This window comes from Mobula hypostoma, chromosome 7 (assembly GCF_963921235.1).
Source record: "Mobula hypostoma chromosome 7, sMobHyp1.1, whole genome shotgun sequence".
Classification (NCBI taxonomy): Eukaryota; Metazoa; Chordata; class Chondrichthyes; order Myliobatiformes; family Myliobatidae; genus Mobula; species Mobula hypostoma.
The window spans coordinates 79,595,012-79,610,644 of NC_086103.1; the positions used below are offsets into that span (position 1 = coordinate 79,595,012).

Below are 15,633 nucleotides of genomic sequence, written 5' to 3' on the forward strand. Positions count from 1 at the left end.
TTGTCTCACATCAAGCCTGCTGACTGGTGCTTATTATATGGAATGTATGCAAGTGCTCGTGACTTGTATAGAGTCACAGAGCAGAACAACATGGAAAGAGGTCATGTGGCCCATCCAGATCATGCTGAACTATCATTCTGCCTAGTCCCATCAACCTGCACTTGGACCAAACCCTCCACACCCCTTCCAATACATGTGACCAAGTGAATTTTCCCTCATAAGCCAAGCATATTGATTGGCCAGTTAATTGACCACTATAAGTGTAGGTGAGCAGTAGAATAGAAACATAGAAAACCTACAGCACAATACAGTCCCTTCGGCTCACAAAATTGTGCCAAACATGTCCCTACCTGAGAAATTACTAGGGTTACCCATAACCCTCTATTTTTCTAAGCTTCATGTACCTATCCAAAAGTCTCTCAAAAGACCTTTTCGTATCCGCCTCCACCACTGTTGCCGGCAGCCCATTCCACGCACTCACCACTCTCCGCGTAAAAAATTTACCCCTGACATCTCCTCTATACCTACTCCCCAGCAGCTTAAACCTGTGTCCTCTTGTGGCAACCATTTCAGCCCTGGGAAAAAGCTTCTGACTATCCACACAATCAATGCCTCTCATCATCTTATACACCTCTATCAGGTCACCTCTCATCCTCCGTCACTCCAGGGAGAAAAGGCCGAGTTCACTCAACCTGTTTTCATAAGGCATGCTCTCCAATCCAGGCAACATCCTTGTAAATCTCCTCTGCACCCTTTCTATGGTTTCCACATCCTTCCTGTAATGAGGCGACTAGAACTGAGCACAGTACTCCAAGTGGGGTCTGACCAGGGTCCTATATAGCTGCAACATTACCTCGGCTCCTAAATTCAATTTTATGATTGATGAAGGCTAATACACCGTATGCCTTCTTAACCACAGAGTCAATCTGCGCAGCTGCTTTGAGCGTCCTATGGACTTGGACCCCAAGATCCCTCCACACTGCCAAGAGTCTTACCATTAATACTATATTCTGCCATCACATTTGACCTACCAAAATGAACCACTTCACACTTATCCCTGTTGAACTCCATCTGCCACTTCTCAGCCCAGTTTTGCATCCTATCAATGTCCTTCTGCAACCTCTGAAAGCCCTCTATACTATCCACAACAACCACATCCTTTGTGTCATCAGCAAACTTACTAACCCATCCCTCCACTCCCTCATCCAGGTCATTTATAAAAATCACGAAGAGTAAAGGTCCCACAACAGATCCCTGAGGCACACCACTGGTCACCGACCTCCATGCAGAATATGACCTGTCTACAACCACTCTTTGCCTTTTGTGGACAAGCCACTTCTGGATCCACAAAGCAATGTCCCCTTGGATCCCATGCCTCCTTACTTTATCAATAAGCCTTGCATGGGGTACCTTGTCAAATGTCTTGCTGAAATCCATATACACTACATCTACTGCTCATCCTTCATCAATGTGTTTAATCACATCCTCAAAAAATTCAGTCAGGCTCGTAAAGCATGACTTGCCCTTGACAAAGCCATGCTGACTATTCCTAATCATATTATACCTCTCCAAATGTTCATAAATCCTGCCTCTCAGGATCTTCTCCATCAATTTATCAACCACTGAAGTAAGACTCACTGGTCTATAATTTCCTGGGCTATCTCTACTCCCTTTATTGAGTAAGGGAACAACATCCGCAACCCTCCAATCCTCCGGAACCTTTCCCGTCCCCACTGATGATGCAAAGATCATCGTCAGAGGCTCAGCAATCTCCTCCCTCACCTCCCACGGTAGCCTGGGGTACATCTCATCCGGTCCCGGCAGCTTATCCAACTTGATGCTTTCCAAAAGCTCCAGCACATCCTCTTTCTTAATATCTACATGCTCAAGCTTTTCAGTCTGTTGCAAGTCATCATTACAATCACCAAGATCCTTTTCCATAGTGAATACTGAAGTAAAGTATTCATTAAGTACCTCTGCTAATTCCTCTGGTTCCATACACACTTTCCCACTGTCACACTTGATAGGTCCTATTCTTTCACATCTTTTCCTCTTGCTCTTCACATACTTGCAGAATGCCTTGGGGTTTTCCTTAATCCTGCCCGCCATGGCCTTCTCATGGCCCCTTCTGGCTCTCCTAACTTCATTGTTAAGCTCCTTCCTGCTGGCATTATAATCTTTTGGATCTCTAACATTACCTAGCTCTCTGAACCTTTCGTACGCTTTTCTTTTCTTCCTGACTAGATTTACTACAGCCTTTGTACACGATGGTTCCTGTACCTTACCATAACTTCCCTGTCTCATTGGAACGTTCCTGTGCAGAACTCCACACAAATATCCCCTGAACATTTGCCACATTTCTTCCGTACCTTTCCCTGAGAACATCTATTCCCAATTTAAGCTTCCAAGTTCCTGCCTGATAGTCTCATAATTCCCCTTACTGCAGTTAAACGCTTTTCTATCTTGTCTGTTCCTATCTCTCTCCAATGCTGTTGTAAAGGAGATAGAATTATGATCACTATCTCCAAAATGCTTTCCCACTGAGAGATCTGACACCTGACCAGGTTCATTTCCCAATACCAAATCAAATACAGTCTCTCCTCTTGTAGGCTTATCTACATATTGTGTCAAGAAACCTTTCTGAACACACACAACAAACTCCACTCGATCTAAACCCCTTGCTCTAGGGAGATGCCAGTCGATATTTGGGAAATTAAAATCTCCCACCACGACAACTCTGTTATTATTACACTGTTCCAGGATCTGTTTCCCTATCTGCTCCTCGATATCCCTGTTACTATTGGGCGACCTATAAAAACACCCAGTAAAGTTATTGACCCCTTCCTGTTCCTAACTTCCACCCACAGAGACTCCGTAGACAATCCCTCCATGGCGTCCACCTTTTCTGCAGGTGTGAAACTATCTCTGATCAACAGTGCTGTGCCCCCACCTCTTTTGCCTCCCTCCCTGTCCTTTCTGAAACATCTAAAACCCAGCACTTGAAGTAACCATTCCTGTCCCTGAGCCATCCATGTCTATGTAATGGCCACCACGTCATAGCTCCAAGTACTGATCCACACTCTAAGCTCATCTGCTTTGTTCACAATACTCCTTGTGTTAAAATAGACACATCTCAAACCGTCGGTCTGAGTGCGTCCCTTCTTTATCACCTGCCTATCCTCTCTGACACACTGTCTCCAAGCTTTCTCTATTTGTGAGCCAACCGCCTCTTCCCCAGTCTCTTCAGTTTTGTTCCCACCCCCCAACAATTCTACTTTAAACTTTCCGCAGTAGCCTTAGCAAACCTCCCCGCCATGATATTAGTTCCCCTGGGATTCAAGTGCAACCCGTCCTTTTTGTACAGGTCACACCTGCCCCAAAAGAGCTTCAATGATCCAGAAATCTGAATCCCTGCCCCGGCTCCAATCCCTCAGCCACGCATTTATCCTCCAACTCATTCTATTTCTATTCTCACCATTACATGGCACAGGCAGTAATCCCGAGATTACTACCTTTGCGGTCCTGCTTTTCTACTTCCTACCTGTAGTCTGTTTCCAGGACCTCTTCCTTTTTCCTACCTATGTCATTGGTACCAATACGTACCACGACCTCTGGCTGTTCTCCCTCCCGCTGCAGGATATCGTGGACGCGATCAGAAACATCTTTGGCCCTGGCATCTGGAAGGCAAACCACCATCTGAGTTTCTCTCCTGCGTCCACAGAATCGCCTGTCTGACCCCCTAATTATAGAGTCCCCTATCACTACTGCCTTCCTCTTCCTTTCCCTGCCCTTCTGAACACAGGGCCAGGCTCTGTGCCAGAGGCACGGCCACTGTTGCTTCCTCCGGGTAGGCTGTTCCCACCCCCCCCCCCCACCCGCCAACAGTACTCAAGTAGGAGTACTTATTGTTCGGGGGACAATAAGGATCTAGCAAGTTAATGGCAGTGAGGGGAGAATAAAATGGGCTATGATAAATTGGTGTTTGATGTTTGGTGTGGAGCAGGGGGCCTGTTTCCCTGTCTCCAATAATTTAATATCTCTGAACGTTTCAGACTCGGAGACATTTACAAATCACAAGAAATGTAGTAAATAACCTTTACAAAATGTAATTAAGTTGCAAACATTTGTAGGAAATTTCTAAAAACAAATGAAATTTAATTAATTATAAGGAATGAAATATTCCTTCTCCTATTCCTTCCTTTCTGTTACTCCGTGATCCTCATTGAAATCAATGGAGCCATAGAGTCAGACAAGACAGAAACAGGCCCCTTGGCTCCCCGACTCTAAGCCAATCATCAACTATTCACCTATACAAATCCCACATGGTGATATTTAATACAAAACTCAGTTTAAATTCCAGAATGCCATGTTTGGCTTAGAATTTACCCGATCTAGGTTACTGATCGAATAATGTACACGATCCTGTACATCTTTATTTTGTCTCCAGGTGAGAGGGTAGTTAAGCCCGATCGTCTCACTGATGTTCACGTGTGTGTATTACACGTGCTGGTTAGCCTTCCCTATGATAAGTTCTTCCTGCACAAACCACCTACACCATCATGCCACACTTAAATTTAATTAATTGAGAAAAATTTGAATTTGAACTTGATGTCCACAGATGTTCCGATGACCCCATTTATCAATTTGTATTTCTAGAACTTTCTGAGGAGAAAGGAATACAATGTAAGGGATGAGGATAAAAGATTGACTTCACTCTGTTCATTGCTGGCTAACCAACCCCTGCCATTTCTGCAGCTAGTATGTTTTTTGAATGAAATTTATGCCACATTTTATTTTTCCCAACAGAGACTTGAGTAAGAACCAGATTTCAGAAATTGCAGCCGATGCATTTCAAGGACTGCGATCTCTGACCTCACTGTAAGTATGGAGACTCATTAAGAGTTTGTTCATTTTATGACTCTGTAGTATGTTCAAATTATTTATTATTACATCATTTAACTCTAGAGAGTATAGCTAATGACAGTTATTTCAATCTCCCTTCCCCTCCGTATTTCTTTCTTTTCTATTGTGCACTTCTTCTTCCGCTCCCTCTGACTAATTTTTCAAAGAGATTGTGATTGTGTACAACCTTCTGATGACTAAAACCACTGAACTGGTTTGTAAGAGTTATTGAGCTTGATACTGTGAAGGAGCTAAGATAACAACGAGGATTGATAATGTTTTTCTGCAGTTAATGCTTTCTGGTGTTAATGTTGTTCCTTCGTGCTGTCACACTGAGTAATTCCACCCAGCTAGCTCCCTGCTTTACTTTGAACTAGAATCTGTGTACCCTTTTACACCATACCAGAATTGTAAGAGGTAAGATTGTTACTGTGAAGACAAACACTTAGGATTTTAATTGCCTCCACATCCAAAATCATCCTCTGTAACTTCTGCCATCTCCAAAGGGATTCCCTGCAAGTGGCCTAAGTGCTACACCCACCCATTCACCTCCATTCAGGGCCCGAACCAGCCCTTCCAGGTGAGGCAACACTTCACCTGCAAACCTGCTGGAGGTCATCTATTGTGTCGGGTGCACCCTATGTGGCCTCCTCTACAATGGTGTGACCCGTTGTAAACTGGGGGACAGCTTTATCGTATACTTCCACACCATCCACCACAACTGGGAGCTCCCAGTGGCCAGATATTTTCATGCTGATTTCTATTCCTGTTCTGATGTGTCAGTCCACGGCCCCCTCTTCTGACATGATGAGGCCACACTCAGGGTGGATGAGGTATCCGTCTGGGTACCTTCCAACCTGATGGCATGAATATTGATTTTTCCTTTTGGTAAACAAATTTCAAACCCCCTCCTCCCATTCCCCACTCTGACTGTTTACCTTCTCTCACCTGCCTATCACTTCCCCCTGGGTCCCCTACTCCTCCCCCTCCCCACCTGATACGTCAACTATCCATTCATTTCCATTGATGCTGACTGACCTGCTGAGTTCCTCCAGCATTTTGTGTCTGTTGCTCAACATTTTAGATGCAGGTTCTTCCTCTCCACCATCTTGGATGTCAGAGCCCCATTTCTGAATAATAATCTCATGTTACTTCTTCTTAATTCCAGATAATTCCTCATCTCCCTGTTTCTGTGTGGCATCATCCCACCACATTAGCCCAGTGCTAAGTCCTCGCTTTCCTCTTCCAATTAAACACAGCAGTAGTTTGAATTAGCTGGGCAATCGGAGATTAAAACCACATGTCACAAGTATCAATGCAGTTTGGATTGAAAGCCCATTAGAATGCACAAATTAGTCAACTGCAGTGTTAGAAGTTTGTTCCTCTTCCAAGAAATAATGGACTCAGCTTTTATTCTACTGATGTCTACTTGTGATATACTAGCAATTTTTTACATGTTGCTGCTTGGTTTACATACACAACTGCTAAGCAAAATAATCTGTCAACGTTCACAACCTATGAGAGGTTCCTGGACTCATAAATACAGTAACTGCAGCATTAGTGAAGCAGCATCTACCAAAGTTATTTGAAGACTTCAATATTAATATTTTCAGCCAAGCAGATAAGATGTTGGTTAGCACTGAAGAGCAACTCAATGATCAGCTCTCCATAGGTAGAGTGAACAGTTAATGGAATATACTGTACATTGAAGGGCAGGCAAGGCTCTTTAATGTGAACAATGCACTGCTACAAAGCTACAAACTGCACAGTGTTTTATAGATGTTACATTCAAGCTGTGGGAGGTGTTGAAACTCGCCTAGCCCTATTTAAAGGAGGTTCTCCTGTAGAAATTTGATCTGGAGAGACTGAAACATGGAGAATCTAATATTGTAAGAACCAAATATTGTATATGATTGCACTGGGAGTTGTTTAAATTGTAAATGATGGAGTAGGTGCTGCCAGGATGAATGAACAGGGAGGTCCATGATAGTTGCCAGTAGCATGTCACAGGGGTTACTGAAGAATGAGCTACTCTATGGGAAGAGACTGTAGAGTGTGGTCCAGTGAATACAGAGACAATGAAATGTTGGGAATGCAGAGCCTGTGGAACATGGTACTGGAGATGCACAATACGGTATGGTAACATTATGAAACTGTAGAATGTGGCACTAGGAAAACAGAAACCATAGATGATGGGAGAGCAGAGACTGAACTAGTAACTCTAGTTTTCTACATTCATTGTAGTTTCATTCCAGGATAATCACTGTATTTTACTTGGATGCTCTGTGTTTATTATCATTGTTGTGCTGAGACAGGAAGATGGCCCAACTCTGCATTTGTGATGCCTCCTTTATGGAAATTGACAACAGTGGTTTGTGGTCAGAGAAGAGCATAAATGGTCTTCCCAGCAGGTAGTACTGAAAGTTTGTACCTTCAAGTATAGCTGTGAGCACCAGCTCTTCTATCGGGAGATAATTTTATTCACTCCTGGTAGATATGTGCAATACTTAAGCCATAGGCTTCTTGTAACCATTGTCCTTGAAGTGCAAATCATTGCCCTAATGCCACAGGTGAAAGCAAAGTAGGCAAGTTGAGCATGTGGCTGCTGGTGTAATGCATCAACATTGATTGACAGCTAAGAATATTTTTGAACTGTTCTTGTGCTTTGTGATGATCTTTTCCACAATGTCATGGAGTCAGAACTGCAGCAAGCTCTGGTAGCAATATCGCATGATATTGGATGACTCCTAGAAATGGCCCAACGTTTTTGTGAAATGCCGATAGCCCACTACCAAATAATCTCAGAATGAATTGAATCACTTCCATTTGTGCAAACGTATATTTGCAAATTCTTTATCTTCACATTATTTTGATTATCCATCAAAACACCTCCTCAAAAACCTGAAGGTTTTCTTCCCCTGTGGCCACTCTAATTCTGTGGCTGTTCTGATCTGAATCAGTTCCAGAGTCCCACAGCACCTTAGCCATTGTTGCCTGGAATGGTTTTGATCTAGAACTTGCCCCCAATGGCAACTTGATATATGAGTACAGCAGTTAAGCTTGCTTGACGTGGCTGGAGTCTGAACCATAACCAGAAGTGGGTACTTATTGTTAAATAGTTTTGACTCATTAGTCTTAACGTTAAGCTTAATACCAGAACAGTTTTGTAAGATGTTCACTGTTGCCAATGAAACACTTAAGTCTAAATATCTGGGGGCAGATGCTACTGTTATTCATCTACCCCCCCCCCCCCACTAATATTCTTATAGTCTCATAGAGCCAGATGGTCTTACCAGCCTTAAGTACCATAATTTTGGGCATCACCCAAGTAATTATTTGTTACGTTCAGCAATGCTCAATACTACTCAAGGTTCTTCAGGTCTCCTGTTACATATCTACTGGCCTGAATTGACAGTAGCTTGGCTTGGAGTGTGATTTATGACGGCTCTGTTTGAATCCCTAAACATCTCTTCATAGTTTTCCAGGAGCTTGCTTAAAAATAATTATGATAGATTCACACCAAATATATTTTGCCAGTCCATTCTCAACCTTTCCAACTCATCTTTTCCAAGCAGAGTTATTCCGTTGCCATTATTTACTTTATAATCAGCAGCCTTGCTTCTTTCCCTTGTAGAGCACAACACATCACATTTATCTTCATATCCTTCAAGGTCCCCTCCAAATACATTCCAAATTTTAATGTGCTCTGGCTCCATGCAGCTTGCTAACTTTCTGCTTATACTTTCCCCCTCTCATTATGTACCAGTCTCCTGCCATGTTGGTAATTATTAATTTTCACACTAATTTTAAATTGGTTACTTTCTTTTTATCATAACTGGAGGGATAAATGTGATGTAAAATGCACTTCCTATATAGTTCATTGGCCAATATTCAATATGGGGACTGCATTTTCACACCTTTCTGTGCCTTCTTTCACTGCAAATGCTTACCTTCATTCATTTGGGACACAATGTCACTTAATTAGGTGAGAAGACTGTTGCCGAACAGTTTCTAGCTAGTGTCAAACATGGACACTTGCGTGGCCGTTAGACACTACATCATGCTGAGAGAGAACAGTTTTTAAACAGCATCAGATGCATGTGCTTGAGTTCAAAAATCAGTGATTTCTGTCACGGATAAGTAAGGCAATTCAGAACTGTTTTGCTTAGTGTGGTTTCAAGCATTCAGTCTTGGAGACGCCAGAAACAGCCAGGAGTGAAAATGAAATGATTTCACTCCTTCAGCAAGTTGGCAACCACGAAGAATTGGAAGGTGTCAATAATCATCTCGAATGTTACAGTGAAAATGAAAATTTGGACAATGCAATCATCAATAGCATTGCACGAAGGTAGTCCATTATCTACACGAGGTGTCTGTGCTGATTTTGTTAATTTGCAGTCAATTAATAGAGCACAGCAGTTTACGCTGGATTCCTCCATCGATAACTATTAGGAACGGATAGTTTTATAGTACTGTAGTGGTATTGACAGTGTTGTAATCTGTTCTGTATTTCATTTAAGCACTTAATTTATCAGTTAAACAGCAGCTTTCCATTTTTATACCTTTTTAATTATTTCTATGAAACCTCAGTTAATCGGTGCAGCTGCTTAATTGGGCCAAAATGTATTGGTCCTATGAGTCGCAATGAACTGAAATCCACTGCAGTCTCTTGTGCCTCCAAGCAAATACTAGAAATCTGAAATAAATACAGAAAATGCTGGAAATACTCAACAAGTCAAGCCACATCTGTGGGAAGAGATACAGAACTAAGGAGTTCAGGTTGAAGACTCTGTAAGAACTACTAAGTGGTCTCTGATGATGACTTCCAAACTTATAACTGTCTACAATCTCTGAGAGATATTGGTTGAATTGATTCTGTTACTTTGTTAAATAGACATTTGGCAAGCAGGTTTGCCAACACAGCAGAAGTACCTGGCTCTATTTCTCCTAAACAGATGGCCTTTTCAAATTTGTGTATTAGCCTTGTTCTAATCTTTGTCCTTACTCGTTATTTCAATAATACTGTTTACCTGAAAAATACTTTTCTGTTCTGACAGTGTATAAATTGGAGGGTTCTCATGCTTTGTTGTAACATTGCCATTTTTGTCCTGTTGTTTTGTGTTGTCTGCTACTTCAATAGCTAACAGAACTGACTCGGCATTCAACTGCATTTTTACAATTGTTACCTTTCATCTTTCCTCAGGCTTGAGTTAGGTTTATCCCAAATTTCACCTCACCAAGGAGTCATCTTGATGCAAAAAGCATCAAGGAATATGGGGATATAGTAGGAATATTTGTTAAACTAGATTGGGCATAGTTGTATTGAATAGCAGAGCAGGTTTGAAGGGCCAAATGGCCTATACCTGCTCCTATATTTTCTATGGTTATTGTCATTCAAAATAACTTCATGTCTACGTTGCCTGTGTGTTCAGTGGGTTTTTAACTTCTCAAAATCTGTTGCAGAATTCGCAGAATGACCCAAACAAAACTCAAATAAAGTGTGTGTAGTTCACACAAGGCCCTTCACTGACTGCGTCCCTTCTATAAAATATTGCTGGAAACCAGGGGGCAGTTGATCAGATGACTCAATCTTTAAAATGGTGAACATCAAAGTCCACAGCCAATACTACTGCAACAAATCCGAATGCAGTCTGCCTGCAGCATACTAAACAAGCACACTAACTATCGAAGAAAAATGGAAGCTGACAAAGATAATGGTACCAGTGGTGTTTAGTTAAAGAGCGAGGATAACCCACTGGATTGGTCATTAATCCTTTAGTGTGAGATATTTGCACACACTGATGATCTGCAGTCACCTAACATAACAAGGAAAATTACAGAAATGGAAAAGACTCAATAATTCACCAAGCCTGCATCAGAAACCCATACTTCTCTGTTACACATTCCCTGTAATGTCTTGCATTTTTCCACACCATTGGCCTTTAGTTTACTCGAGAGATGGTGTGTGCATATGCGGCTGCTTGACCCACTTAGTTCCCCCAGCAGTCTGTTGGTCCTGATTCCAGTCTCTGCAGAGGTTCCAATGTTAATTCCTGGCTGCTTCCCACCTTTTATAAACTAGCTCTGTATCCACCTCTCCCCATGCTTCACCTCACCTGTCCAAAATTCCTTCCTACTTAAGCAGACCTTTGCAGTAAAGTCTTTCATAAGCATACAGGTATTGGTTTCAGGTAGTTTTTAGACCAATAAAATATCTACAGAGTATAATAGTTGTTGTAATCCAGGAAACATGATAGACAGTCTGACCACAACAGTAGTTCCATAAAGAGCGATGTCATAATACTAATTAGTTAATCTGCTTTCATTAGTCTCTTTTGAAGGATAAATATTGCTTTGACAATGGGAATGCCTGCTCTTCCTCAAAATGGCATTATAGGATCTTTGTGATCCAGATGAGAAAGTGGATTGATCCTTGATTTAAATTCTCAAACAAGCGCTGCGACATTTTACTGAGGTGTGCTAGTCATTGGGGAAAACTTCTGCCTTCGACATTACCCAAATTCCTTTTAACAACATCTTTACAAGTAGCCTTTTGTTTTCTTGCTTAACTTAACTCCTGTTTTTCCCTGTATTACTTGGGATATTTTTATATGTTAAAACTATTATATAAATGCAAGTTCAGCTTATAAAAGTGAAGTTTGCTATTGAAGATCTGCCATCCATAACTTTCATGACTAATCTGAAATAAATCAGTTCACTTTTGAAGGGAGTTCTCTATGCCTCATAGATATGTTTTCTTTCTTGTGGTTTTTAGTGTCCTCTATGGAAACAAGATTACTGAACTCCCCAAGGGCCTCTTCGATGGACTGATATCGATCCAGCTGCTGTAAGTGCCATTCCATTTCGGTTTCATTCGTAAAATTAAGCAGACCTGTAGCACTCTGTGTAATGTAAGGGCTACTGTAAGTGGCTGCCTGTTCAAAATGATTCAATAAATCAGGTATGGTGAAATCCAATGCAGATAAATCTAGCTCAATTGTGCCTGCTTGTTAGCCATGTTCGCTGCAGGTTCCACCTTTTCAGTCCAGCTGAGACCAAAATGAAGAAAAAACAAGTTAGTTTGTAACACCCTTAAATGGCAAAGAATCAAAGTGCATTTTAATCAGTCTAAGCAAGAAAATGAGGAGTAAATAAGCCACATTACCGGGTAACAGCACATTATTTAATTTGGCTACATCTCTGCTACAATGACCCAGATTCAATCCTGACCTTAGGAGCTGTCTGTGCAGAGTTTGTACATTCTTCTTCTGACTGTATTAGTTTCTATCAGTTATTCCAGCTTCCTTCCGCATTCCCAAAGAAAGTCTGGTTAGCTTATTGACAATTATAAATTGCCCATGGTGTAAGTAAGTCTCAGAAGAAAAGGGAGTTGATGAGAGAAAATGTGTTGCAGGGCTACAGAGAAATTGAAAAGTAATGTGGCTAATGGGATTGTTCTGCTAAAAGTGTCTATGAACCTGATGGCCAAATGAATTATAATAAATACAGATTATTGTTATCAAGTTCAAGCTCAAGTTTAATTGTCATTCAACCATACATGAATACTTATGAATAAAGTCAAACAAAACAACGCTACTCCAAGACCAAGATGCAAAACACAGTACCAACAGTCATACACAGCACAAGGCACACATAGCACAAGGCACACATAGCACATATGAGATAGCAGTAATAAACAGTCACACAAAAAAACATAATATAGTCCAATGAATGTTATCGGCAAGAGAAGCTTGCAGTGTTCTGCAGACAAATGCAAATCAGTTTGTCTTTAGCTGAGTGAGCACTGGAAGGCAGCACCAATGCCATACCGCATCCGGGCATTGACTCCAACACTTCTCTCCCGGTGGCTGCAAACAGGTGACACCATGGCATGAACTGAGACCATGCAACTCCCTCTCAGTCCGTCCTGCCGGTAAGCCAGTGAATTAGACTTGCAGCATTTCACGTCACTGACATCCAACAGGGTCTTGCGATCATAAGAAAAATGTCCAAGACAATCACTCGTTAGACTGCAGTACTGCCTTCACACACCGACTCTGACACCTTTCTATAGCAGGCAATGACATGGTCCAAATGTGTACAAATTGAAAACCACACAATTAAAAATGAATTTCAAGTTTGACACTTTCAAATGGCAGTCTAAATTATAAAAAGAATATCTCCACAATAGAATACTTCTCAAGATGTTATTTTTAATCTATGTGAAGAAAGTGTGAAAGTTTTCCGTACTGCATTGTCTTTCCCCATGAGTCTTTCCTCATTCCCATCAAGTCCCACCCCTCCTCGTCCCAGATTCTAATCCTTGCCTACATACTCGGGGTATTCTACAGCAATAGCTACTTGACCTGTCAACCTTCAAGTCTTTGAGGATGTGGGAGCAGGCAGTTATGGAGAGGAGGTGCAACATCCACACTGACAGCATGTTTGAATCCTGAGTTACTGTAGCTATGCTACAGAATTCTCACACAGATGAGAGCTACAGAAACAAGAATCACTTAGCAACCACTAGCAAATTTTACTACCCAGCAAGGTAGTATATTTTAAATAATCCTACTGCTTGCCAAGTTCAGATGTAACAGCTGGATAGTGAAGTGCAGAGCACATGGTCTCCACAAAAGACGAGCTCCTGTATCTTAGATTGACCAGGGGTGACACTGCATATGGAAGGTTTGACATGTACATTGTATGAAATAGAAAGTCCTTCATCTTTTTTATGACTGTGTAGGAGCACCACAACATGAATGAGTCAAAATGAAAGCAGAATCTGCACATTTACCAAAATGATTGCCATCTGCTATTGAATTTTCTAAGAGTAAATGACTGCAACAGATATTTTTCCAGAAATATCATTGAAGTTTTCGATCAAAGAATTCACCTGAGTGACTTAAATAACATCTTGTCCACCAGTGAAATCTTGGGTTAGAATGAAATAGCTTCTCAAAAATGTAATACTTTATTCTGCAAACTACAAATGAGCTGTGATATCGTGAAATGGGTTGGAAAAATTTAAGACTGAGAAACTGTCTTAAAGTCCAGATGGAGTAATAATTGGATGCATTCCAACATCAGTCAATAAAACCTTAGTTTACATACTGCAAAGGAAAACAGAAATGATCGTAGAAAGGCATTGAACTCTATTCATGAATTGTTTGCTGATCTGCTAAAAGGCTATTTGCTATGACTGAGTTAAATATAAAAATTCAGGGCAGCCTATAAAATTTATATGATTGCTTAGAGCACAGATGCAAGAATCAGAATCAAATTTAGGTTTATTATCATTGGAATATGTTGTGCAATTTGTTGCCTTTGTGGTAGCTGTATAATATAATACATAATAATAGAGAAAGACATGAATTACTGTAAGTATATACAGTATATTAAATAGTTAAATTAAATAAGTAGTGCAAAAATATAAATCAAAAAGTAGTGAGATAGTACTCATGGATTGTGTCCATTCAGAAATCAGATGGCAGAGTGAAAGAAGCTGTTCCTGATCTTTGAGTGTGTACCTTCAGGCTCCTGTACCTCCTTCCTGATGGTAACAGTGTGAACAGGGCATGACCTGGGTGATGGGGGTCCTTAATGATGGATGCCACCTTTCTGAGGCATCGCTCCTTGAAGGTGCCCTGGATACTACAGAGGCTGGTGCCCATGATAGATCTGACTAAGTTTACAACTCTCTGCAGCTTATTTCGATCCTGTGCAGTAGCAACCCACACTTCCCCCTCCCCCCAAACCAGATGGTGATGCAGCCAGTCAGAATGCATGGTTTCTCCATGGTACATCTGTAGAGACTTGTGAAAGACTGGTAAAGTTCAAAGTAAATTTTATTATCAAAGTACATATACAACCATGAGATTCATTTTCTTTGGTATAGTATTTCTACAGTTAATTGCACAGTTCAGATCCAGTACTCAAACTAATTAACCTTTGTGTACGTAATTGGATTGATGATACAGTAATGTGATGGAGCTGTAACAGAGGTGGAAATGTGATGATGTCTTTACAAGTATAGGTAACATGTTAACAAATTGAATAAGATCCAGTTCTGATCATTTATACTTTCACTCCACAGACTTCTAAATGCCAACAAGATTAACTGCTTGAGAGTGAATACCTTCCAGGACTTGCAGAACCTCAATCTCCTTTCACTGTATGACAACAAGCTACAGACAATTGCAAAAGGGCTGTTTACACCTCTTCGATCCATTCAGACGCTGTACGTATTCTGTTTTGGAGGGGTGATGCAAGAGCAATTTTTGAGCAAAAGAGACTGTTTGATGCAGTTGGGACTGATGGCTCCAGAGTTGTTATAACAATAGCCAGAAGCTGAATGTATTGAATTAAACATGGAACAGTTAAGATTTTGGAAAAGAGAAATTGATGGGATTATAATAGAGACATTGTGGGTAAATTGCCCGCAGTATGTAGGTGAGTGATAGAATCTGGGAGCTGTTGATGTGTGGGGAGAATATAACGGGATCTTTGCAGAGTTAGTGTAAGTTACATCATGATGGTCAGTTCAGATGCAGTAGTCTACACTACCTGTTCTATGCTGTTTGATTCTGTAAGATGTTAGTAACAATCTTTCGTCGCATCACCATCAACATTCCTGCTTCAGTCTCCAGGGTTCATGGGATCATTAGTCCCCTAAGATCCCTACAAAACTGAAATCACTGTTCTGACAGTCGTGCTCATCCTACTGTTCAG

The 15,633-nt window shown here is 41.2% G+C and overlaps 1 protein-coding gene across 2 annotated transcripts in view; it reads left to right on the plus strand.

Annotated features, from left to right (window-relative positions):
• Positions 1-15,633, plus strand: part of LOC134349406 (slit homolog 3 protein-like) — a 674,478-nt gene that overhangs the window by 511,743 nt on the left and 147,102 nt on the right. For both annotated transcript variants that reach the window (XM_063053662.1, XM_063053663.1), the window contains 3 exons: positions 4,807-4,878; positions 11,678-11,749; positions 14,999-15,142. In XM_063053662.1, the coding sequence (XP_062909732.1) occupies positions 4,807-4,878; positions 11,678-11,749; positions 14,999-15,142 (288 nt within the window). The remainder of the gene's footprint in view (positions 1-4,806; positions 4,879-11,677; positions 11,750-14,998; positions 15,143-15,633) is intronic.